Source organism: Bolinopsis microptera, chromosome 7 (assembly GCF_026151205.1).
Source record: "Bolinopsis microptera isolate Bmic1 chromosome 7, MBARI_Bmic_1.0, whole genome shotgun sequence".
NCBI classification, from domain to species: Eukaryota; Metazoa; Ctenophora; class Tentaculata; order Lobata; family Bolinopsidae; genus Bolinopsis; species Bolinopsis microptera.
Window position 1 is genome coordinate 5,534,315 of NC_087078.1, and position 27,116 is coordinate 5,561,430.

The 27,116-nt window shown below is 38.8% G+C and overlaps 3 protein-coding genes across 3 annotated transcripts; 1 reads left to right on the plus strand and 2 right to left on the minus strand.

Moving 5' to 3' along the window:
* Nucleotides 1-2,222: 2,222 nt before the first annotated feature.
* Nucleotides 2,223-3,192, plus strand: LOC134818544 (uncharacterized). Its single transcript, XM_063828158.1, has 2 exons — nt 2,223-2,429; nt 2,596-3,192. Exons 1-2 carry the CDS (start codon nt 2,256-2,258, stop codon nt 3,085-3,087), a joined length of 666 nt encoding a protein of 221 aa, XP_063684228.1. The 5' UTR covers nt 2,223-2,255; the 3' UTR covers nt 3,088-3,192.
* A 155-nt stretch (nt 3,193-3,347) lies between these two features.
* On the minus strand, nt 3,348-12,979 carry LOC134818543 (uncharacterized). Its single transcript, XM_063828157.1, has 10 exons — nt 12,859-12,979; nt 7,172-7,292; nt 6,915-7,017; nt 6,581-6,678; nt 6,111-6,361; nt 5,620-5,753; nt 5,023-5,389; nt 4,282-4,462; nt 3,994-4,151; nt 3,348-3,856 (listed from the first exon to the last, which is right to left on the minus strand). Exons 1-10 carry the CDS (start codon nt 12,883-12,885, stop codon nt 3,791-3,793), a joined length of 1,506 nt encoding a protein of 501 aa, XP_063684227.1. The 5' UTR covers nt 12,886-12,979; the 3' UTR covers nt 3,348-3,790.
* On the minus strand, nt 12,906-26,883 carry LOC134818630 (uncharacterized). Its single transcript, XM_063828268.1, has 8 exons — nt 26,188-26,883; nt 25,727-25,904; nt 25,452-25,574; nt 16,572-16,635; nt 16,094-16,294; nt 15,770-15,891; nt 14,350-14,477; nt 12,906-12,994 (listed from the first exon to the last, which is right to left on the minus strand). The coding sequence occupies exons 1-8, from the start codon at nt 26,828-26,830 to the stop codon at nt 12,906-12,908; spliced, it is 1,548 nt and encodes a 515-aa protein (XP_063684338.1). The 5' UTR covers nt 26,831-26,883.
* Between the last annotated feature and the right edge of the window lie 233 nt (nt 26,884-27,116).

Sequence of the window (27,116 nt, forward strand, 5' to 3'; positions counted from 1 at the left end):
AAGATGACGCATTTTGTGTGACAGTGTTAAACCTTAGCAAAGAAGTTTGTACTTGGTGGGGCCAGATGACGTGTGGTTTATCAGATGCTAGAATGTTTGATATATAAATACTCGCTGATAATTGCAATTGTGTCATTATTATAGGATTATGTTTAGTATTTTCGTCACTGAATACGTTGTTGAAAACATGTACCAGGAACCATGGTAAAAATAAAAGGATATAATGTGGTTTTATCGTTATATAATCAGATTTCGTAGGACTAGGAGTTTTTATTGTCTGCTTTTATTCTCACTTGCAGATTTATGGGCTTGCCCTTGGCAACCTGCCCTGCCCCACACTTTGCTTTGAATTACTATTTACTAGGCCGAACCATAATCAGATTAGACTCTTCCTTGTCTACATGATAAAGTTTGGTAACGAGGCTGTATCTTTAGGACACCGTAGTTAACGTTTTACAGGAAACACAGACTTTTGCTGTTAGCTCGCTTCCGGCTCCAACTATAATATTACCATGACGTGCACAATTCAACAGCTCATTTAAATAGCTTTGTCAATTTCTCAGTCTTAAACCGCCATTAATTCTCTTGTAACCGCTTGACGTGATAAAATAATAGGAAATTCTTAACTCTAACGAAATCAAGCAGAGTTTAACTAAATTTCCCAAATTAAGACATCGCCAATACTCTGCTGCATCTAAAGAAGCATCAGACCAGTTGATAACTTCGGTGTGAAGGAATGCTGCTTTTTGAACACTTTGCATTGCATGTCAGAATTTGTATTATTTCGTCCAAAGTTTAAATTCCACCACCCTCTTATTTGTCACCACGAAGCTGAATGCTTGTCGAACTCTGACCACCATTAATTTGCAATCCTTAATCCAATCTCTAGAATTCCTCACTTCATCCCAGATCATTAATCACTAGTCTCCCTGAAGGATTAGTTGGGGGCTGGTCCGCTTTGTCCCGTTATATGGCCACATTTCCTTGACGTATTAATACTTGAGATTCTAACGATTAGATCGCCTTACAATAACTAGTCATGACATGTGTTTGTATGTAATAAAATCCAATCAAATGAAATATTATACCTCCTTCGTTTTAGAAAGCTTCAGTAGCAATTTGATTTGATTTGACTTTGCTCATGCGGATTCGTTTTGATTTTTGGCAATAGCCCCACCAGTACTACAACTAAGAATAGAACATTTTGTTTGTACGCTCCTTCCACTTTCTAATATTACGGTTAAATATAATTTTGATAATTTTCATGTTGCAATTAGTCTAATCAAACACGAAAGATAAGCCGTTGATTTTAATTAATTATACCTCAAATCTCCGTTGGTCGGGATTTTTAACTTATAAGCTATAATTCTTATTTTTATGCTCAATGTTTCGTAGACCACGTTTGAAAGTTTCAAAACGATCTCGGACTGAATATGTTACTTGGATTGTAAAATTTACTGCAACTGTTCTTGTGAAGTTGGTCTTGATTTTATCTAGAATCTTTTTTGGGGGGGGGGGGGGGGGGGGGGGGGCCAACCATATTAAAGTATATTAAAATGTAGGATTTTTCCCGATTTTGACCCGGGGATATACTTTAATATACTTTAATATACCTACAATATACTTTAATATCCCTATCTCCTTGGAGGCCTACTTCAAAAATTGTTGCCCAAAATAAGCTTGAAATGCAATTCTTAATCTATTCCAAAAAGTTCTTGAAAAAATATTGAAAACTGATGGAGTTATTTCAATTTTAATGAAGTCATTTTGGCTAGTATTCCGAACCGAGATATTATGTGCAATTTTCCCAATTTTGTTCATGGAGGTCTTTTTACTTAGTATCCACTATATTCAACAAACACTGAGTTATATCTTTCACATAGAGTTAGTCTCATTAAAAAATATTGAAATTTTATCGAATTTGGTCAAAAGCGAATTTGGGCAAAAGCGTATGCCCAAATATGGGCATACTTTTTAAAGCTCATAGCTCAGCCAATTTTTGACCAATCTGGATGGAAATTCATGTACTAGTCCTAAAACAGGCTTATCTTGCGAATCTGAGTGAAAAATATAGTTCATCATGTAAATCTTAACGAAGAATATAAATCTTCTAATTGTAGGTATATTAAAGTATATTAAAATGTAGGATTTTTTCCGATTTTGACCCGGGGATATACTTTAATATACTTTAATATGGTTGGCCCCCCCCCCCCCCCTTTTTTGTACTGAAAAATAACCTCCTACCCAATACAGAAATGAGTTCGTTACTTTTGCTGCTACTAGCGTGTTTGGTGGGCGTGGCACATTCCTGCTCCTGTGCCCGAAGGAGGTACAATGCTGAGGTTTGTGACGACAGAGTAAAGTACATCATCAAGGTGAAGATAGAACAGGATCTTGATGATAAGGAATCATTTAATGATGATGACCAGGTACGTAATTTCAAGTCCATTTCAATTGGAATTTCCGGCAGCTTCGATAACAATCCTCGGCCTCTTTTATGTATTTCTTTTCTTTCGTAACACAAAGTTAGTAAGTAAAAATTCACATTAAGTCAGCTTCCCATATCCAGAATCTTTCAATAATTGTATTATCCAGGGCGACGTGGACTCCTATGTTTGGCCGCCTCTCACTACCGACATGCCGACCACAACCACCACGGACTGGTACAGGATCCGCCGAGTACGAGCCAAGATCCTCCACTTCTACAAAGGAAAAGGAGAACTGGGCACGGATATAATCCTGGAGAGTGGCATGATGGACTCCATGTGCGGTATTGGTGCCTGGCTGACCCCCGGAGAGAAGTTCGCTCTTTCAACCAACAGTCTGGAGGTAGCCAAGATGGGCCTCTGTTCCTTCAACTTTGTGGTTGGAGGCTGGGAATGGGACCAAGTGGAACCAGTGCTGAAGAACCATGACTGTGACTGCAAGTTACAGGCGTGTCGGATGAGGGTAAACAGAAAAGTACTCCGAGGAATGTGCAAGGATACCGCTGCTTACTGCGCTCAAGATGACAAAGGGAAGTGTAGGTGGTACAATGCTGAGTCTATAGAATCTTGTAGACTTCCCCCGTACATGAGAAGGAACTGAACACTCGGACCCTGCCAAGAGCAATTACTTACAAGAACAAATTTATTCCAAAGAACTGTGAAGAAAGGACGCCCATGTTTTCCTTAACGAATGATACCCGTACAATATTTATTTGAAATATTTACAATTTACGAAGAGGTATAGCAAATATTTATCGTTCTGAACCACCACGAGAACTCGATCCACTCCATGCATGGTTGGTAATATATCACGAACACTTATTACGTGGTTGATATTGCGTACACTTAAAACGAGCTGATGATATGATGTGTTTATCCGTTTGTTGTAACTTTTATCCTAAATTTATAGTATTTTTAGAAAAATGACAAAAGTGTTTTGCTGTGGCCTGTGTCCAAAATCAGATTTAATCCTGGTACAATGAAAATAATTAAGAAAAAATTGGAAAGATCTAAAAATTATAAAAACGTTAACACTTGTCGGTGATTGTTCGAAAAACTTGAGCACTAGCAAGACCCTAGCATTGAACGAAAAAAAAACAATACAATTCAGTCCAAATGATATAGAGAATTGCGTGCATATTCCCCAAAATTCTTTAATTTAACAGTTACAATTGTTTATATTAACACAAAATAGAATTGCGTATATTTTATCTATTTACAAATATCCCATCCCTATCAGTTCTTTATCTTGTTCCTCTCACTTTGCAGGGAGTTGAAGATTGATCATTATTTGGATCTTTTCTTCATCGTTTCCTGTTGACTTGCATTAAATTCTTCAGAAATTCAGAAGACGAATTATTTGCACCGCCCTAAAAAAGCAAAATGTCACATCACAGGAATGTGGGCAAGAAACCCCCAAGAAACCATGAATTATCACTGATTGAGCGTGCAGCGTGGCTCATTGTTACTTGTTAGATATCCTAAAATGATTACAGAAAGTTCTTACATGGTTAGGGAGAAGCGGGGCGTCCCAGAGATTGGAAGTTTGAGGAGGGTTTGTAACTTGTGGTGTGGGGACTGGGTTGTCAACGTGGAGGGAGGATATGTTAATGTGGCTGTTATCAATAGTCGGTGTGTCCTCGTCCGCCAACCAATCGTTCAACCCTGTGGAGGTCTTGTACTTAAAATATATATCACATGTATAAAGCGTATATTATATATACCAATATTATGATTAAAGAAGTGGTCATCATGTACAGAACATAATATCGCTGAGTGAAAAATGTGAACTCACAGTCATCGTCATCATCTTCGTCGTCGTCATCTACAGTGAAGCTGTCATTTGGAGTTGATGGGGCGTTGTTAATAACACCATTAGTAGGAGAGATGTTCTCTGCAGATCCCACAGCTACCAAGACATCACTAAAGTGTCTATCTTCATCATCGTGCGTATCTATAACGTTCAGTTCGACCTCCTGTGAAAAATACGTCTTTTGAAATGTGGGTTGTGACAGAAAACTCTCTTCGCATTTATCCATCTCTTTGGATCACTACCCAGACAAACTAAAAGCGTGGGGTGACAGGATGATTAATCATAGTGTTATTGCAGTGCAGTAGCAATCTTCCGTCACGTTGAATGTTTCGCAGGGTACTGCAACACACTGACAGGTGAATCTGACACAGTGACACTTGACAGGTGAATAATTTTAAACTTAAATCGCTTAGCTGCCAGCCATCCGCGGTAGGACACGATCAGCCAGAGCGATCGCTATAAAGCTAAGCTAGCTGCGCGCGCGTGCTCACGCGCATATCTCCGGTAGTCACCGGCTACACTTTCATAAAATGATTCACGTTTGTTGTTCGCGCGTGCCGCAAAGTCCCCACATCTGACAGTCAAACAGGGTTAGACTACCCATGTAGGAGATTGCAACGAGTCACAGATCACTGATCACATATTATTACTATATCCGACCAAGCGCGAGCGTTAACAGCTAATTCAACATAATGTACATTCTTAATAAGTAGTAAAACGAACCTGATCTGACTCGAACATGATCTTGGCGTAGTACAGTTTATCAGTGTGCTTTGGTCCAAAGACATCCCGACTTTTATCGTCCCAAGTCTTGCTATTGAAGGGTCGAATATCGCACAACCCACACCGTCGAGTAAAAGATTTGACCAGTCGAAACTGATCATTGATCCTGAACAAGCACGCAGGCGCAACTTGTGATTTCTCAGCAGTGTCGACGGCACGAACGGCAACAATATCTGCGTTAATTGTAGACTCCACTACCGCTCTGTGATAACGATCGTGTTCGTCTCGATATACACACAATTGATCCTTTTTGTAGGGTGGTGAGAGACTGTGCTTCACTCTGTTCATCCTCACATTGTAGAACTGACTAAAAATAGTTTTGGAAAATTAGGTGATTGAAATTTGAACAAGTTGTGATGAGATGTATAATATCACGATTCCTCCATGTCCAACAATCAGTATACCTTATCAGTTATCACGGAAAAACAATCTTACAAGCAGTTAAATTAATATATAAAAAAATAGAAGCTTAAATCGGGAGGTACCGGATACAGCGTTACTAACACTTCGCCTTATTTAACTTTAATTATCACATACTTTAGTTTTTGAAAGAACTGTTTGTATTCTTCCGTCGCTTCAGGCGAATCTTTGTAGAACCACACGTAAAACTCGTTCGGTGAGTATATTTCCTTTATATAAATGATAACAAATTCTCCATCTGCTTGGAAATCCTGAAACAGAAAAACTTGCTATTATAACAAACAAAGCAGTCGCTAAGAACATACTCTGAATATAGTTTGGCTATACGACTTGTACACAAGTCTCACAAAAACCTGAAGAGACTATTAAAGTTCAATGATATGATGTAAAGTTGCTATGAAAAGCAAGTATCAACTATAAGAAGCATCTCGTAAACAATAACCAGTGTATCACATGATCAATCTCTTATAGTTCAAGTTTCAACTATATAATTATATATACTATTGTATATAATATACAATAAGAACTCTATAAATTATATCTGCACAGTATGAGTAACTAAGAACATGAGCAATTACATTTAACAGGTTACCGATCACACAATTTACCCTAAAGCCGAGTGATATCTCCTCTTTTCCAGTCAGCACAGGTCTATCAACAGCTGCTTGTCCCTTCAAAGAGGTTTCCTTTTTCTGGTAGGATGTCGTCTGTCCTGTTGAAGAAGATGCCCGATTCTGTTCAGGTGATATATAATGTTGTGCTGCTGCTCCAGACATGAGGGGGCCATTGCGCGGCTCAGAGAAACCAGGCGGAGCGGCAGGGGCCTCTGGGGCTATCTCAGCGATCAACAACAGTCCAGCTGCGAGTGTGAAAATTAGCGTTATATGACTCGAGTTACACGACAATTATTACTGATTGTTCTAAATAATAAGCTCGCGAATGATGTTGCAAATATTCAATACTATGGTTGAAGCTGTAAGAAAATGATATCTATTATTACTGGATAATTTCATAATTTAGCTAATTGGCTAATTAAAGGATTCCTCGTATTCATTTATCCGGTTTGAAGATATCTCACCATTGGTGCGTGTCATTGATACCATCTCACTGTAGTTAAAGAAGATGTGCCACAGTGACTTGTAACCGTAATCTGCTGCTATTAGTTTCCGACTATTTCTGAAGAATAGCGTGAAGTTTGAACTTAGTATCAAAATGGAAAATGAGTTGTTCTGATTGGTAAGTTTGTGTCACGTGGTGTGAACTGTGATTGGTTGATAAAGTTGAATTGATATATTTTTCATGTACGGTAATCGAAATTCATACCGTAATCGAAATTATCTCAATATCTAATAAAACAGAATAGACTGCATTTATGATTATAATGGGTAGTCTAAAACAGTGGTTAAACTTACAATCGTTGGTAAACGTTATCGAATTCTCCGAGCAATAAACCGTTAGGATCTGAGTTTAATGTGCTGTAGATGGAAAGTAATACTCTATACGATAAATCCTGACCTGAAATGAGACATTCTTTAATATAAACAGTAACAAAGAATTAAAATAGTTAATGATGCAAATATGTTAAGTTTTCGAAAGACGCGACATAAATGACAGAAATAACTTGATTCAAGCCAGAGCTGGTTTTGATCGTTGGAAATTAAATTTGTACCCTTGTGTTTGAGGTGAATAATCCATGAATTATTGTCGGATTGTCTGATTTTAATCTCATCAATAAGGTCGAGAAGTTCAGCGGCAGAGCTCCTACCAAACAACATCACGTCTATGTTAGCCTGGGGACGAACAATTGGTTTGTTAACACGATTTTAAATCTCCAATGACGTAGAGAATTTAATTTTCTGAATTTTTGTTATGTTATCCGAAGTTTTGTGATTTTAATTGTTCCCCTCATTCTTGTACGTACGAGTTTTATGAAAACAGTAAAACCCATAACTTTGGTCTCCAAGGATTGTATGGAGCTTTACGAATTTATCTATTAATTGTATAAGATAACATAATATGAGGATATCAACCTAACACAAATGAAAAGTAAGTGACGATAAGTGAAACTGTCATGATTTCTGCGTACTGACTTTTTATCACAATTCGAACGGGCAGCAGCAACCGACGGAATTTACTTTGAAAATAAGGAATATATCAAAGTGGCCCAGCATTAAGCCTAATGGCCCATTGTCCAGTATTGTTCATCAGATCGCCTGAAATTCCCAATTTAAGTATTGAACTCATATTTGACGGCCACAATAAGTTCTTGAGTGTGGATATATTCCCTCGCAATGGTCTTCAACGTATCAAAGAACACCTGGTTACTTTTCAAACTAGGAGTTAGACTGCTGGCGTGACCAGCCCCAGGAATTACGACAAATTCCAGCAGCCTACCAGCCCTCCGTAGCCTGCCAGCAAGCCTGGTAGCCTCTGTAATGTACTGATCAAACTCACACTCCATTATAATTGTAGGAGGGAATTTCTCCAGCAGCTTGTCACTAGCCTTACCCGGGAACAGATGAGGACTGGTCTTCTGCTCCTCCCAATCAGCAGCTATACAATATTTCCATATCTTCCTAAACGAGGCTGCATTATTTCGTTCTTCCTTTGTCATGGCTTGCGTGTCAGAGAAACAGTAATCATCTACCATAGGAACACCAGGTATAGCCAGTTTGACTAGATGACTTTCATCATTTTCAGCCAGCATGACCATGGTACCAAGACAGATGTAGCCCCCGCCACTATCTCCAGCGATGACAATCTTAGCAGGATCCACCCCCAGACTCTCACCATTCTTGCTTATGTACTTGACGGCTTCGTAAAAATCCTTGACGTTATTTGGACACCGCGTTTCTGGTGCAATGCGATAGTCAACGTTGTACACAACAACCTTGAATTCCACAGCATAATGCTTCAAGAGGGCGTCGAAATCAGAAGCAGCCATGGCTATAGCGCCTCCCCCATGAGCGTAGATGTAAGCGCAGTTTTTTGTCCCACCCTGCAGATCTTTAGGAGTGTAAACTTCAACAGGCACATCAAAATTTCCATCATGTGAAGTTGGGATTGTGATTGAAGTTGTGATCGTTTGCTCGACACTGTCAGTGAACTTATCACTGGCTTTGAGTATATCTGCATAGGGGGCACATAGTCCGCGCATCATATCCACAAATGCCTTGTTAGATTCATCATCGTGATTCTCTATCAGCTCGAGTGACTTCTCAAACATCTCCTTCATCTCCGGTGACGACTCTATCAGCTCCTCTTGATTTTCCATCGCGTTGACATCGTCATCAAGTTTACCAGTAGGCTTGAAGTGGAAGAGATCCTTCGAGACCACCCTTGACATTTCACCTTCAAAGCATAGATTAATGTTGGTTCACGTCATTAGTCAATATAATATAAACACTCGAAAGATCGTTCATGTGCGAGAAACTCAATGAATATGGTAAGAAAAGTTACAGCAAACAAAACGTCAAATCAAACATCTAAACTAGAGTTTAAGAAAAATAGAAGATTGCTTAGTATTAGTAGGCAATAAGAAAGATAACTGCATAAAACAAGAACATCTTATATTCAGCGAGCCAGAGCAGTAAGAAGGCAGCAAACATATGCTTGATAAACCTCACCGTTGAGCAGTAAGCACGTACACATAAAAAGTAGCTTACTTAGCAAGCACATTGCACAGTTTCTTCTACGATGAAAAGCGTTCTAATAGTTACTGTCTATCAATTGCCTAATATTACCTTTAAGTTTTGTAGTTGCCATAGGGACAACGCGAACGTGATATATTACTTGAATTGTAATCAGGTGGCTCATAGATTTCGAGCGTGCTAAATCACTCAACACTCGATCTTCTAAATTTTTCTAAAAGGGCCCCCCGATAGTTGAAACCAACAGGAATCGATGTATTTTCGGACGCTGGTTCCGAATCAGCCCGGCCCCGATGATATAGGGTAAAAATATCTCGATCACGGGATATGACCGTATAGGGAAGTTTATCTAATTTCTCGTCAGGGTTACGGTTTCAGCATAATATAATAGAATTAGTACGAAGGTACGATCGGTTAGTACTTACAATTAGTATTGTACAATTATAATAGAACCACAAACCTTCACAAGCAGCCAGTGCTGTCAGGGGGTTAATTATACGATAAATAGAGTATCGCTGACTACTATAATTCAAAATCTTACACGCAATCTGTTGCTGTAACACGATTTATTACGATCTAATAGCTAGAATTTTATTCATAAACTAGAATTGACCAAAGGAAACAGGTGAATCGTTGAATAACTGGTAATTGAGTAGAAACTCTCGAAATACGCAACAATTAACAATAAACGTGTAGCTCTGGCTACGTTTCCACTATTCTTGAGTAACGGTTTTTTTCCCAAAACCAAACCAAACGTGTCACTGCAAGAACTGCCACAAACAGGGCCCGCAACCAGTGACTGCACTGCGTCACGTGATACCACATGTAGAACCACGCTGTACCGCACGTCGCAGATGCACCACTCTAAAGTGTAAACCACTGCCCTCAGCCCACCAGACCTACACGTGCTACTAACTAAGCAAAACTACAGATAAACCTACTCGGCAAAACTACTAATCTACACTAATCATTTCCAACGGCTTTTTCACTAATCTATTTGGTTGTATCAGATTTCAGCATTGTGTCTGATAGAACAGTAATGGTGAAAAGTGTGTCTGATAGAAAAGTAATGGTGAGAAGTGTGTCTAATAAGAAATGTAAAGTTAATCTGAATAGAAGCAACAAAGGTTCTAAAATAAACGGTGAAATATGTTAAAACAGCTTTAGAGTAGAATTTACTCTTTCTTAAAACATTAAAAGGGGAAACAAACACTATCTCAAGCCATTATACACTTTGGCCCTCCGCTTAACTAGACACACACACACCTAGACACATACTATTCACATACTATACCTAGACACTAAAACCACTGATCATCCTACAACAACTGTTCTAAAAACCTTAAGAAATACTCGACCCTATTAAGTTCCCTCACGTCCTACCTTACAAGACTAAATAATGCATTGAAATTCAAAATATCGAAACACGCTTTTGTTTTTTCCGCACCTGGAATGTTATCGTCAGGTAACATCGCATCGAAACTATAAATTAAGCGCTTTCTTCCAATTGAAATTTATGACACCAATTGAACCAGCTAGTGCAAATAGTAACGTAATTTAAGTATAGCCCATGAAAATAACGCCTGTTCTTATAAAGTCATATAGATTATAGATGCTAAATAAGGGCGAAATGAATCGTCTTCAGAGTAAGAGCTTCAGATAAGAAAATCGCACGGTTAACTCAAAACAGAAGATTTATCAGAATGAAGGTAGGAAACAATATTCCATGAGCGGTTTTTGTTGCAAAGCGATAACTAGAAGCAGTGTTTTCCAGTCCTTGGCACGGCGGTGGCTTGATAAAGTTGTTGAGACAGGTGAACTGGTAAGTAGTGGCGTTGTTGTGCTCCCTAGCCTCGTATCCGGGATTACATGCCACAGTGATGTTACTTCCGGGTAGGTAGAATGGTACTGATGAGTTTTTCACTACCATTCCGTCATCTATCTGTATCCCTTTGTGGCATGGTTCTTTAAGCGTTTGAACTGTGTCAAATACCAAGTCTTGTAACGTTTCTTTACAACCTGGACAGAGGGCTATTGGATCGTACTTGGTGTTTATTTCTAATGTATAGTAATCGATTATGCCACCTGGTATTGAGTGCCTTAGTACTACCAGTTCAAATATTTGGAAAGTAGATTGCGAGCAATTCCTGAGAACAACAGATCTTCCAGGAACAGAACCACCTTGAAAAACCTCCATGCAACTTTTTGAAGCCTTGTGTTTGATCCTTACCCGGATGGAGTCGATCCAGTTGACAATCCAAAATGAAGTGTCCAAACATGCACTCCACTTGAGATTCAACGTCTTATTAACTCCTAAACATTTACCCGTGTCTCCATTTGTTATGAGGGCTTCTTGCTTATTTATTCTATTTCTCATTTCGTCCAAATCAATATACTTCGCTTCCAGTGATCTTTGGACAGGTCTGATACACTCAATATCCCCAATGGTGGTGAACTCCCAATGGCGGTGAACATCTATAGCTGGAAGATTCTTCAACAAGGTGCACATATTAGTATAGGATTTGAATACCAAGTAGTTGCAGTGGTCAGAAAACTGGCAGTACTGTTCACATTGTTCCAAGGAATCAGCAGGAAACTGGTTGATCGGATCATCACAGCAAACCATCTCATGTAGCTGATAGCATGATTTCTTCAGGTCTTTAAGAAGGCCGATCTGTGGAGTCATTCCGGTGATTAAATTGGTCGAACTGTTCTTTTCCAGAGTTCCCGCTCTAGTTGGCGGTGGAAGTGATCCCAAGGCAGGTAGAAGGAGGACCAGGATTATTTGTAGGAGCAGGTTTAACCATCCCATCCTTGTGTGATCACTGATCATAGAGATTAGAAAACAACTACTAAGTTTTAAATGAACTTTATCTTCCGATACAACGAATTTATTGACAATTTGAATAGGTGTGATGCGTTGGTTGCTCCTTCTTTTATCTCAAGTACAATGAAAAATATGAGCGATTAATATAAATGCATCTTTCAAAAACTGTGCCTCAATGGTCTCTACGTAGAAATGATTCGTAGTCTTTTTTTTTCACTTTTTATTCTTAACTTGGAATAATTGCATTCGAACTTAATGTTGACTTCTACAAACATTCCTTTAATTTAATAGCTCTTTCATGTACCCGGACGGGCCTGATGCTGACCCTGGTCATTAGAAACACCCCTAAAAGTTCGTTTTTTGACAAAAAATTAAAACTTCTGTAGTCTCATTTCTGTTTTAGTTACGCATTTGATTCTTGGTATGCGTATAGAAGATCGATACAGCTTTAAAATAAGACGTTCGGCGACCTCTTAGCTCGGTCATTAGACTCAGTAGGAGTGGTTGAATGTCAAATATCATATAATGCTTATCTTAAAAGTTCTTCCTGTGACAATCTTCTAAAGTTTAATTGGGAAAAACGTGGTCCATCTCGAAAAATTAACTTGATTATATAATAATTAAATCGGCTGAACCAACAAAAAGCAAAAGCAACATTAACGTTGGGGCCGTTAAGGCTTACGAACACAAAATTCAGAATGTTGGGAATTCAACGAACTTTTTTCTTGGGATTCATTCTTGAATTGGGATAATTGAGTAGTAGTAAATTTTGCGGTTTATAGAGGTTCCAAAATATAGTGTATTAAATAAATCACATTGGGAGGATATAAACCGCGTGAGTGATATTAAAAAAATTGAAACTGGAGATAAAAGACTCACGGCAGTCTGAAGACTGGATAAAGTCATGGTATAATCTGTTGTGTTTCTCAGGGCAGGTTATAACGTTTGTCTTTAGAGTCTGGAAATTCAGCAGATTTGGAGATGTCTTTAGGGACGATAGGTGGAGCCGGTGGAGCTGGGGTTTAAAGACAGTTAGAAACATTACAGTGATCACATTATAGCTTGTATCAATCATTGTTCAGACTATATATTTGGAGCGAAGAAGCTCCACAATTGTACTCTCCAGAAATAAGCTCAAATGTGGAACTTAAGAAAACACTTGCAACCTCACTCTTTGTTCAGCAGTTCGTGGTTCTAAACAATACAATGAAGGTAACGAAAGAAAACAACTTGATACCGGACCCCTAAACAAATCGAGAACATGCAAACTGAAATTAAATGCTGACTTCAGTCTGTTACCTAGACCTGGTCTATTAAATTGCTGACTTCAGTCTGTTACCTAGACCTGGTCTATTAAATTGCTGACTTCAGTCTGTTACATGGCCTGGTCTATTAAATTGCTGACTTCAGTCTGTTACCTGGTCTATTAAATTGCTGACTTCAGTCTGTTGCCTGGTCTATCAAATTGCTGACTTCAGTCTGTTACCTGGTCTATTAAATTGCTGACTTCAGTCTGTTACCTGGTCTATTAAATTGCTGACTTCAGTCTGTTACCTGGTCTATTAAATTGCTGACTTCAGTCTGTTATCTGGTATATTAAATTGCTGAATTCAGTCTGTTACCTGGTCTATCAAATTGCTGACTTCAGTCTGTTACCTGGTCTATTAAATTGCTGACTTCAGTCTGTTATCTGGTATATTAAATTGCTGAATTCAGTCTGTTACCTGGTCTATCAAATTGCTGACTTCAGTCTGTTACCTGGTCTATTAAATTGCTGACTTCAGTCTGTTACCTGGTCTATTAAATTGCTGACTTCAGTCTGTTACCTGGTCTATTAAATTGCTGACTTCAGTCTGTTATCTGGTATATTAAATTGCTGAATTCAGTCTGTTACCTGGTCTATCAAATTGCTGACTTCAGTCTGTTACCTGGTCTATCAAATTGCTGACTTCAGTCTGTTATCTGGTCTATTAAATTGCTGACTTCAGTCTGTTATCTGGTCTATTAAATTGCTGACTTCAGTCTGTTACCTGGTCTATTAAATTGCTGACTTCAGTCTGTTATCTGGTATATTAAATTGCTGAATTCAGTCTGTTACCTGGTCTATTAAATTGCTGACTTCAGTCTGTTACCTGATCTATCAAATTGCTGACTTCAGTCTGTTATCTGGTCTATTAAATTGCTGACTTCAGTCTGTTACCTGGTCTATTAAATTGCTGACTTCAGTCTGTTACCTGGTCTATTAAATTGCTGACTTCAGTCTGTTACCTGGTCTATCAAATTGCTGACTTCAGTCTGTTACCTGGTCTATTAAATTGCTGACTTCAGTCTGTTACCTGGTCTATTAAATTGCTGACTTCAGTCTGTTACCTGGTCTATTATCAGGTGGAGTCTCGTTGAGCACCATCCATCTACCATTAAGATGCCTCAACTGCTGGATCAGTGCCAGGATGTCCACTAGGTACCTCTTCTTAGTGATATCACAGAGATGTTGCATACTGGGAATTATACTATAAATTGATCTCAAAAACTTAGCAGTGAAAGCAGTATTAATGACATTCTCACTTTTCAGAACTAAGTGCCTAATATAATTAAGATAGAACATCTAAACAGTTTTATTCCTGTTCCATATGATCGAGGATAGTCAGGGCTACAAAACCTGACCAAGTTTAGCTCAATCCAGTACTGCGCGTTCAAGATATGAGGTTAAATATACCAAAAATAGAGGTTTTCTGGTGTGACATCATTGTAAATTATTTGGAGTATAACCTCAATATCTCACAAACTATACATTTGTGGTCTTTCTGAGTTACACTATCTGTTTCCTTTGGCAATTTCGGTTCAGAGTCAATTAAGTTTGAAACAAAATCTCAGTATATGTGAAAGGACTGAGGATATCAAGTTTGTAAAAGCGCGCGCGCGCGCGCGCGCGCACACACATATAATGACCTCATATCTTCCACATTTAACGATTTTTTATAGAAATTCTTTCACCATCCTGTAGCACTCATGTGCTGAGTAGGATAGCATTCAAATCATGTCTTTAAAAGATTTAGATAGATACTGAGGGAGAAAATTCATGTTTGTAAAAGCGCGCGCGCGCGCGCGCGCGCGCGCATGGCCCAGACTATATCAATGGACGGCCACGGGAGGATAAAAGTACTTTCATACACACCAGCATGCTCATTGATGGCTTAAAATGAAGCTAAGACATACTCCTATCAGATCCACCATAAGTTAGATACCATAATAATCATTAAATGTGTCTAAAATGAGGAAGCTTTGACAAGTGCGAGTGGTTTTGGCAAATTTTGGTATAAAATGGGCCCTGAGATCATATTTTTCTCATTAAAATCACATATATCACGAATATTCATGTGTGTTGGGTGTATCCTCATTGGTATCAACCATTTCAATCATCTAGAGCAGCTTTCCTGATTCTTTATCTCATGAAAATGGGCAAAAAAGCTCATAAATAGTCCAAAATCGGTCATTTTCGCCGCTTTAATAACCTCATTCCTGGCACCCAGAACACTTTGGGTACTCAAAACATGATTTTTCGGATACCTCAGACCCCTAACTAGCACATGGAGCCAGAAAGAACAGCATGTAGGGACTTCTAAATTTCCATGGTTGAGAACCCAATGTCACACTATTCGTTCATTAATCCTGCTTTCACTGTTAGATAACCAAATAAATTGTCAGCACGAAACATGAAACCACGGTATTTTACAACCGAGCAAAGGAGATGTAAATCTTTATAATATGTTGTCGAAAAATTCTGACTCACGGGAAAGGCTCCTCGTAAAGTTCCGAATACTTTAACTTTACTTCGTCAGTACTGAGCCCTTCTGGACAGGATTTTATCACTGTTACAATCCTCCGCTTGTGCTTATCCGGGAGTTCTAGAGGCTGTTGAAATAGGCTGATTATTGTTATTACAAAATATTACGTGCAAATATACGGGTGGGGGACGGGGGTTTGGACTTTAGGGGCGGAGAGTTCATTTTGTCAAGACAACCTATTATGTCAAAAGTTGTAGAACTATTTTTACTATTAATAGCAACCCCACAAACAGCATCAGGTTTGTCGGATGATTTAAACAACAAATTACCTCATTGTTCAATTTGTTTTGCATCTCGAGAACCTTGTGCTTTGGCTTGAAGAAGTTACCGAACTTCGCCTGAAATCTCATCGGAATGGGCCTTGCATTAGGCGCGTTCTTGCTGCGAGTTGCCTGGTTCATTTGAAATATGTGTGCGGTTTTGGCATCAGGAACACCATGGAATATTGCTATCGCTCCATTGTTCCACGCCTGTGGAAGTGAGGATTTAACTCGTAAATATAATGAAACAAGAGAAATTTGGAAATAAATAAAATGTTGGTCTATAATCTATTCATTATTATATAATAGTCATTGTACGTATTATTAAAATAAAATTTACAAACTTATTGCAAGGAACTATATAATTATAATATCATCAACAGAATGTGCCACTGTTGAACTATATACCGTAACAGGCATCCCCATAATTTAAACATGTGTATAATTAATGCATACAATTAACGGTCTAAGGTGACATTTAACTAACCTCGTAATCAATACAATCCAGGTTGTCGTTGCAGAAATCCGTCAAAGTTTGATAATTGATCTTTCTGATGTCATCAAAGATTGATTCACCCGTTAATTCCTGATAATTATTCATGAACCGCATGGCATCAAGGCCCTTCTTCTCTGTCGCCAATAATGAGCGCACATTTCTTCTTATGTCTTTCACTTTATCAGGCCTTCTTGGCGCATTTGATTGAGAAGGTTCATTATTAGATCTATGAGGTATGGCAGAAGCTGATCCATTATTGGATCTATGAGGTATGGCAGAAGCTGGTCCATTATTTGACAACGTGTTAGCACGTGGTTCATTTCTGGACCAAGACTGTCCAGTATTAGCACGTGGTCCATTATTGAATGATCCAGTGGAAGTATTTGGTCTATTAGTAGGTGCCATCTGTTGTTGAGGTCTAAGGGAAAGATGGTTAAGCTTAAAATCATTATAACAAGGTTTAAGCTACTAAAACCTTCATTCCTTCACATCGACATCAGAAATTTCAAAGAATTTTACAATTATTCAACAGTTATTCAACAGTTATTCATACCTGATGTTCACATTTGGAGGTACCTGCTGAAATAATAACTATCATAATGGTCCACAAAATATCATAATTTGATTTCTGAGATAACCTGAACGGATAATTTCCTATTGTGAAGAATTTAAAATCAGCCTTCTTGCTAAATAACAAAAACTGAGTTGTTCTGTAACAAATAATCAGTAAATCCTAAAAATTATCAGTATTATCTGCAATAAAATGATTACTCACGAGCTGGGCATCAAGCGCAACATGCTGCCCTCTCAATCTGGGTACTTGAGTTTTTATAAACTCCACCATTTTTAGTCCAGTAGCAGGATCTGCAAAGTCGATGACGGTATCGAATGGGTCAGTGTTGTTCACTGCATACTTTGTGAGGGAGAACCGATTGTTCATCAACAAACGTACTAGATCTTGCTCCATCCCCCGTGGACAGTGATAAACTTTTAAAGAAAGTGACATGTCCTGTAACCAAGTTTATATAATTAAAATAAGAAACTATGAATGAGAGATTACTGATAAGACTATCAAATACATCAGATCATGGCAATTTCCATCTTTCCAGTAAAAAAAACTACCCAGTATCTCATTTATTTTGTAATAGGTCGCTATCCAATATATAAGCTTGCTGACAGAGGGAAAAATATACTATCAGTTGATACCCAATTTAAAAATAATTTTTAAATGAGAATTAGAATTATAACCAAATTTACACAGAAATACAATAAACATTTAAAAATTTAAAGAAGCTTCAATCTGCTGTACAGGATGGATGATGATTAATCACTCTACAATCGACTGTCCCACAGTGGCGTAACATTGCCTGTTGGCGCCCCCCCTGAAAAAGCGACCCTTCCCTTTTGGAGAGGCCCTTTGTTACGCCACTGCTATCATATGACTTTTTTAACCCGTTCTATGGCTGGCCCTGAACGACTACGTATCTGAAACCCTAACCATCTAATCTGATCTCAACCCTAACCCTAACACAATCTCTAACAAAAGCATATGCTGAAACCCTCACCCAACCGAGAAATTAGACCAACCTCCTTATACAGTCATATCACGTGATTGAGACAGTTTTTTGCCAATATCTCGCCAGGGGAGCATTTAAACCCATGTCATGGGGGGGGGGGGGGGGGGCAGTGGCGTAACGAAAGGCCCCGCTGACCCTGCTGTGCGGGGGGGGGGGGGGGGGGGGGGGGGGATTGGGCGCCGTCTTAGGGGGGCGCCAAATCGTCGTTTAAATGTGGGACAATTTCGAAAACTTAACTAAAGTACTAGCAAAACTGCGCGTTTTGCTCTAGATACGCACTTTTTTAGAGATTTTACCGGCGAATCCTCTAAAATCATTCTAATTTTAGGGAGGGGCACCAAAAGGGGAGGGGGCGCCAAATCTCGAAGATCGAGTGTAGAGTGATTTAGAACGCTTGGTGCACGACATTCAATTTAGTCAAAAACTGTTAATACTGATTTGATTCTAAGGACTGATTGGTTGTAAGAATCAAAGAATCAATCAAAGAATCAAAACATATAATAATAAATTGATTGAAATAAATTTTCGTGCACATACAGAATGAATGGTTAATAATTTAATATATATGTAGACCAAGCTCTGTGCACGGGATGCTTCCTGGAAGAATCCAGTTCTTTTAGCGGGGCACCCTACCTAAAGCCAAATTGAGATATAATAATCATATTCCTAGGGAAATAATCAGAAATCGAATACCAATCAAATAATATGATATATAGGAGTAGTAAGTTCCATATTTACTATGCAAAATGCCCCAACCACATAGTGTAAATTTATATAAAATTCAAATTCCATATCATCATTAAACCTCAATAGTCAATATAATAGCCCAAGCAAAATTAAATAACTTCTTATATACCTTACTGTCATACTACAAATTAATTAAACATTTGAAATCTGTTAACCAGAGAATAAATTTCTAAACCTAATGCAAGTGAAATAATTTAGATGCAATAATGAATGCCTAATGTGAGTATCATCTGTCAATGTCCTTGTAAAACAGTCTGTACAAGAGATATGAGTAACTAATATAGAAGAAAAAAACAGGAAGTTGTCGTCTGTTGAAAAATAAATAAAATATCTAGAATATAGATTAGAATATAAAATAACATTCAGTCAATGTGTCGTCAATAAACTGTACAATTATCAAATGTTAAAACTGGGTGATATAGTCACCAAAAATAAATACTAAGTATAATAAGTTAATAAATTAAATGTGGTCTATAAAACTACCACTAGGTATAATAGGTCAATAAATTAAAAGTGGTTTATAAAACTACCACATAAATATTAAGCTCATGACTATGGTAGAGTGAGTTACAACTAGAAAACTGTGGGCATGAAAGCAACCATTACAATGTTATGAATAAAATAATAATAATAATAATTTAAACTTATAAATTATAGTGGCACAACAACTTAAAATGCACAGGTGTGCCACGAAAACAAGTCAGGATACAAGAAAACCTGAAAAGCAATCCACATTTAGGTTCCAAACCATAGAAAATTGCAAAGACTTGATACACTAAATTACAAGGTTAAGGGTATGCACTTAACAGTAGAAACGTTGAAAAATAGTAAATTAATTAATATCAAAAGCACGTTTAAAAAGAAACGTTTTCAGATACACTTTAAAAGATTCCAGTGACATGCAATTCTTAATTTCAAGAGGCAGCTCATTCCATAATTTAGGGCCAACTTTCTGAAACGATCTTTCTCCATACTGTGAATATACTCTTGGTTCAGTCAAATAGATAAGATGATTATAATTGGCATATTTAAACATATCACTTAAATAATCTGGTTCCAATAAATTGTTGTTCCAAAAAGATTTGTTGTTCCAGACATATTAGTGTAACGCTATTTAGGTGTTAGCCATTTACCGTGTTCATTATCAGACAGCAGTCGTCTTTGGAACGCTGCCCGCCTCCAGGAAAATGAAGACTTGCTAAGAGCCTACAATTTAAAACCTGGCTCTACTGAAAATAATAATTATTCAAACAATATACACATAATATAACAATAACCCTATATAAAAATTCTATATAAAAATTCTATATAAAAATTCAGTAAAAAATTTCATAAAAACGGCAGTTTGTTGTAGTAGTAAAAGTAGCCAATTCTCTGCTGAAACAACTAAGTTTTGTGCTGAAAAACAAAGTTTTATTATAACTAGTGCCATAATTTGGTATCGAACGTTTTCAATAACTTGTACAACGTTGCACGGCTTAAGCTTTGCATGCATCCCCTTCACTGGCCCGGATGCATCAATGAGATGATAGGTCGGGCAGCATTTGACAAGTACAACTGGTAACACAAACATACATTTAGTGTTCATAAAAAAATTGTTCGCTTTTTGAGAAGACTTTTTACTGTACGTGCTACTTTGTGATATTATATCGTTTCATTTCGTCAGATATTTGCTTTGTTGTATACATATATAAATATAATTATAACTCGTGCAAGTCCGAAATGGGCCGTGTGCTGCTTCTAGGAAGTACATATGACAATGCATATCAGCACACTGTTGGCTTTCTTAGAGACCTGATGAGAACCAAGCGGAAATCATGATTGCCTGGTAAGCAAGTTCACACTCATTCCGAATGGCGGTAGACTTTACAGCTACACTGCAGCTTACACTGTAGTGGGAATCGCGTCACTGATATCCTCCGAGCATAATTACCAGGATAAATCCTGTACCAATCACAGCTTGGTGACCTGGCCTGCCTGCCTCAGACGGGGTTTGAAGTAGGAGTACCACTACACCACCCGGCCGACAAAAATATAAATATAGTATCCGTGAAAGTTTTGAACATCAATTGCAAAATCAGGGGGAAAAATTTAAAAACAAGCAGGACAGATTGTTTGTGTAGCGCTCGATCGCAGCACTTTTTCTCAAAATATATTACATGTACATATTAGCCCGAAGCAAGTGCTACGTTGCTCTAACCAGAGCCCTCTGGTTGCGCTCTAACCAGAGCCCTTTTGCTTTCACATAGCCATGTGTATACGCGTACTGCGTCATATATATACACATAGCTATGTGAAAGTGCTATGGATCAGTTAGTCCATTAACAATGTCCATTAGTCCATAACAATAGACAATGTTTTTGTAATTAAAGTTTAAGTCCTTCAGCTCAGTTAACAGCTTGATTCACGCGACGATGTCAATCCTTCGCACCTCGGCGAGGCTCAGTGGTGCATCTCGCCGATCTACCGAGAAGACTTTTTGATGCGCGGCGCACCCGGCGGTCCAGTTAATCAAGTAGTGCTTTGAGCTACAATTAACAGCTAGTTGACAATTTAAAATTTGTTTCCCTATTCTTAATTGCCGAAGGCAAAAAGATCGTAGGGAATAAGTAATTGGATTTGGATATATGAGGTGGCCCGATGGACCTGCAGTGACGACAAAAGTCTGCTCCTTCGCAATATAGATCACTCCCAACTCCCCTATTATATAATTAAGTTTATAGGAAGCGTGTGTTATGCTGCGCGCGACGCTAGCCATGTGTTAATTAATTACAGTGAAATTCCTCCTTCGCAAAGTTATTTTCCGCAATTTTCTGGATTCATTTATTGTTGATGCGCGGCGCTGCATTGGTCAAATAAATCGTCAATTTTTTCCCGATCCATGACTCGTGCCGAAGGCACAAAAGAGTCAAGGACAAGGGTTAGCGAACGAGGTTTTTTTGTATATGGTAGCTTTGCGACCGTACCTGCGAGCGTGCGACCGTACGTGCCTGCACACACTGTAATCGCCCACGTGACTACCTGCGCAAAGTTATTTTGCGGAATAATTCGAATTAAATAATTGTTGGCGCGCGCGCGGCGCTGAACTGACCAAGTACATGGTTAATTTCACCATGTACATATCCCACTAGGCACTAATTGATAGCATACTATTATTATTTTGAGTTACTTATACTATTTTTCACAGATCCGTGTCGGGTGTCAGGTTGCATAAACAATAAGCATATGGTTTTTAAAAATATACACGATTTTCAAATTAAATATGGAATTATATTAACTTGGTGGCGCTCGGCCTGTCACTTCGCCATATCTGCATACTTATAAACAGTAAAAACTGGGGTCCCCAGGTTGTATAGAATATGATAAAATACGCCATCACAGATCGGGAAATTGAGCGGCCATGCACTTAAAAAAAAGCGGCCGCATTTTTTGTTACTATGCACGAATCCCACTCATTTATAAAAAACATAGTATGTAAATACTAAATATGGTGCTTTTTTTTCAGTCACACTTTTCACTCAAAAGAATTAATGCCATAATGGTACAAGTACATGGTAGGGAAAATTGATCGTGCGTGGTTAAACCGCGGCGAAATTTTTGTTAAAGAATCATTAGCCATGACCAATTTGATGATAATAATAATAATGATAACCATCGTTTATGGTTTATTTGTTATTTTATACAAACATGTACATGTGTCTGTCGCTCCTACCAAATCGCTCGCCCAAATTTTAAGAAAATTCTTGTGAAAAGGCCCTTTAGGCATGAAAGTAATCTAGATCGGTGTATTTTTGGACGCTGATTCTGAATCACCCCCATGACGTAGAGTTAAAATTCTACCCTGGAGAGTTATGGGCAAAAAACCGTTTTGGTCACGTGACAGGCTAGTAAAACGTGAATTCGATTATTTAGGGCTCGGGTTAGAGTTAGGGTTGTGGTTGGAGGACTTCGCCGCTTCGATGCGCCGCGCAAACTAGCATTCTTGCTTCGCATCGACGATCGTTGCTCTGCTTCGCAAAGCAACGATCTCGACGGATTGACATCGTCAATCAAGGGTTGTGGCTAAGATTATGGATAGCTTCGGGGTTATGGTTATATTAGGGTTGGGATTAGGGTTTATGTAAAACCGTTTTGTAAGGCTGCAAAACCAAACAAACCAAAGTCATGTGAAATTTTTTGGCGAGCGATTTAGTAAGAGCCTCTGTCTGTATGTCTACGCGTATACTGCATCCCAAGCAAGAAACCTTACTGGTAGGGGCCTAACTTCAAAAATAAAAGAAATAGAAACGTCTCATGGTTTTCAACAAAATGTTTGTTTTGTAAAAATAACGTTTCCTCCCCAGGAGGAAAATTCAAGACAACGTAGATTTTGAATTATCGCGAAAAGTCTTATTTTGGGCCTTTTAAAAGTGCGCAGCTTTAACTTTGCGGATTTTTGTTCTCTGATAGGCTGAATCTTATTACGTGGTACGTAATGCAATTGCATTATTGGAATGTTTGAAGCGTGCAAATGCAATAAGCTAACGATGAACGAGCGCGCGCGGGGTTCGACAAGCTGTGCATGTAGACACTAGACGTGATAACCTGTAGTAATATTGCCAGCCAGTAAGGTCTGGGCCGATTGCAACAAAAATTGGTAAGCTTACTCATAGACTTACAAGGAAAGTGTCCGAAAAATGTAAAGCATATCCAACCATCAAACATTATTTTACAGCTAAAAGCAGCGTATTTTGCCCCATTTCGATCACTATATCAATTAGACTCCGCGCGATATCCACCAAATTTTTCGGACAGTTGTGAAAGCCCTATTGGAAGGTCGTCGCCAATTTTCAGAATGATCTCATTCAAGGAACTGAAGATATATCCTAATAATACGGCAAAAATCAATTGTCAACGAATTTGGTTGACCATTGTTAATGGTCTGGCCCGGCGCGCGCTACTTTGTAGCACTTGCCATCGGGCCAACATTTCGAGAAGAAAGCGGCGCGCGCTACTTCGAAGAAATTTAGACGAGTAACATCCGTCAACGAATTTGGTCAAATTTGGTCAAATTACGCGACTTTTACAGCTAATTTTGCTTCAAAAGCCCGGCACCATCAAATTGCAAATATGGCACATAATAAGCGAAACTCACAGATCTTTCCAAAAAGGTATGACAAATTTGGTATTGTGAAAATTCTCACTGCAGTCTCTAGAAAACGATGGTACAAAAATGTTTAAAATCCGAGGAAGTTTATTTTTATGGTGCACCCCCTAGTATAGAAGTACAACAATTACAAATCCCAAATTTTCAAAATTTACCTCTAGTCTAGCAGGTTAGGGGCCATCTTTGCAAGAGGACTTCGCCGCTTCGACATTCGGCCGGTGGTCCGAAAATTTGCGATTTTGGCCGACGTCCTAAGTAGATGGCCCCTTACTCCAAATTGCGTTAGAATTTGAGATAATTAGTGAGCGTAGGTTGTCATACGTTGTATGACCCGCCGCGCACGAGTGCGCAGCTCCCCCTGTATCGTCGAAACTCTAGTGAAGCGACCGTGGGGGTCACCACGTGATACAAAGTGTAGGTAGGTGACCAGTTAATTACGTTACGTGAACTTATGTTACAGCTAAAAGCAGCGTATTTTGCCCCATTTTTATCACTATATCAACTCCGATATCCACCAAATTTTTCGGACAGTTGTGAAAGCCCTATTAGTATTGGAAGGTCGTCGCCAATTTTCAGAATGATCACATTCAAGGAACCGAAGATAAATCCAAATAATACGACAAAAATCAACGAATTTGGTCAAATTACGCGACTTTTACAGCTACTTTTGCTCCAAAAATATGGCACCTAGGCGAAACTCCCTGATCTTTCCAAAAAAGTATAACAATTTTGGTATTGTGAAAATTCTCACAGTCTCTAGAAAAAATTGGTACAAAAATTTTTAAAATCCGAGCAAGTTTATTTTTATCGTCCACCCCCTAAATGCTAAAATAACCGAATCTGATTAAGCCTAATCAAAGTGCTCCTGACTCTGAGGAGTAATATAGATCACAACAGCACAACACTGTAACTCTGCATTTAAGCACGTGCACCTAAGCACCAGGCACGTAGCCAGGGGGGGGGGGGGGGGGGGGGGCTAGGGGGGCGGCAGCCCCCCCCCGGAAAAAATCGAACCCCAGAAAAAAGATAAGCCCCCTAGTCCCCATGGGCGCCTGGTAACTGGGCTGTGTTTATGACTGCAGTCAGTCAAAGATTTGAACTGTGGATTAGTAAATATATGTCATTAAATCCAAGCAAACATTCTAGAAGACTTCTATAATTATAGTCAATAGTGTCCCCTAGACCGTAGGAAATGTAAAAATCTTAAGACGATGAGGCCTGAGTAAGTCGTAAATTCTGATTGGAGAATGCAGATTGCTGTTGTGAAGTTACCAAATTTACGTGAGTACTTGATTCTTTTCAATCCCAGTTTATTGCTGTCCTACAAATTTCTTTAATGCCAAATGTCGTCTAAAACACCCTGTTTCGCAAAAATTTCCGGGGGGCTGCGCCCCCCCTAGCCCCCCCCAAGGGGGGGGGCTAGGATCGTCTCCCAAATTATCAGCATCATCGGCAATTGACTCCTGGATTGGCCCTCCTTGAGTAACAATTTGTCTGCCCGGGTTCATGTTTTTCAGCCCGAACCTGAACAAAGTTATGTTATCAAATATTTATAATCTCTGAAATCTGAATACCCATAAGAATTAGATCTTGATTTGAAAAGATTTTATGACAGATTGCAAGTGGTAGAACCAAATCCAGGCAGAGGCTTAGTTCCTGGGGGAAATTGTGCTTACCTTGTACTGAGTGATTCTCCCGGGACTTTGAACTTGAAGACCTTGACAGCATCCACAACACCTCGCTGATGTCTCACAATAGCGATGTAGTTTGCTGGTGTAGCCCACACTTTTGCACTCAAGTAGTCCTTGGTTAAGGCTTCATCATCACTTCCAATATCAATACTAGTGGCCCATCCTGAGGATAATAAATTCAGCCTGATGGTGTTGGGTTATTGTCCTGTAAATGATAAAGATAACGAACGCAGCTTCGCCATTTGCCCATTTATTTCTATAATGCGAATAATTTTTATCGATACCAGAACCACAATGAAGTATGAACAATTCACAATTTTTGACATTTCGACATAAAAATTACTTTAATTTTCATTTTTGTCGTGAAATCCCCAAATCGATGGCACAAAATGGCAACACTTAAATCTACCAGTCCCAATTCAAAAAGCATGATAATAATTTCTTACCGACAGTGTATCCGAATATGTGTCCGTCGGCAGGATTGATGTTCATCCCCAGGCGCCATGTCCCCAGCTTTTTCTCACATGACTGAATCTTCTCTGCAAGTACCCCCTGTCTGACATCAAGGGACTGAATCTTCTCTCCAAGAACTCCTTGTCCATCATCAAAGGACTGGATCTTCTCTCCAAGAACTCCTTGTCTGTCATCAAGGGACTGGATCTTCTCTCCAAGAACTCCTTGTCCGTCATCAAGGGACTGAATCTTCTTTCCAAGAACTCCTTGTCCGTCATCAAGGGACTGAATCTTCTCTTCAAGAACTCCTTGTCCGTCATCAATCTTTTCTCCAAGAACTCCTTGTCTGTCATCAAGGGACTGGATCTTCTCTCCAAGAACTCCTTGTCCGTCATCAATCTTTTCTCCAAGAACTCCTTGTCTGTCATCAAGGGACTGGATCTTCTCTCCAAGAACTCCTTGTCCGTCATCAAGGGACTGGATCTTTTCTCCAAGAACTCCTTGTCCCTTCTTGAGCTCACTCAGCTCATCTTTTATCGCTTGTAACAGCTGCTTGGTCCCACCCTTAGACTTCTTTGACTTTGCTGCATATAATACTCCGACTAAAAAAGTTACAAAGATAAGAAACTTCATCATAAATTCGAATTGTAGAAATGATAATTTTGTTTCTAGTCTCTTATCTACACTTATATAAGTATAAGGTCGTATGAATGGAAAAACCTGATGAGGTGGTTACTATTGTAATTTCTAATTTCTGTCGCGTTAGAGGATATTTTTCGTGTGATAGTTCATCAAAAATTTGACCAGCCCGTTAAAATTAAATGCAATAATTATAGTCATTATAACTAAGATAAATTACAGACAACTGTCTCTCTCACTTTCTCTCTCTGTCGGTTACGGTCAACAGTTTCTGGCCACAAAT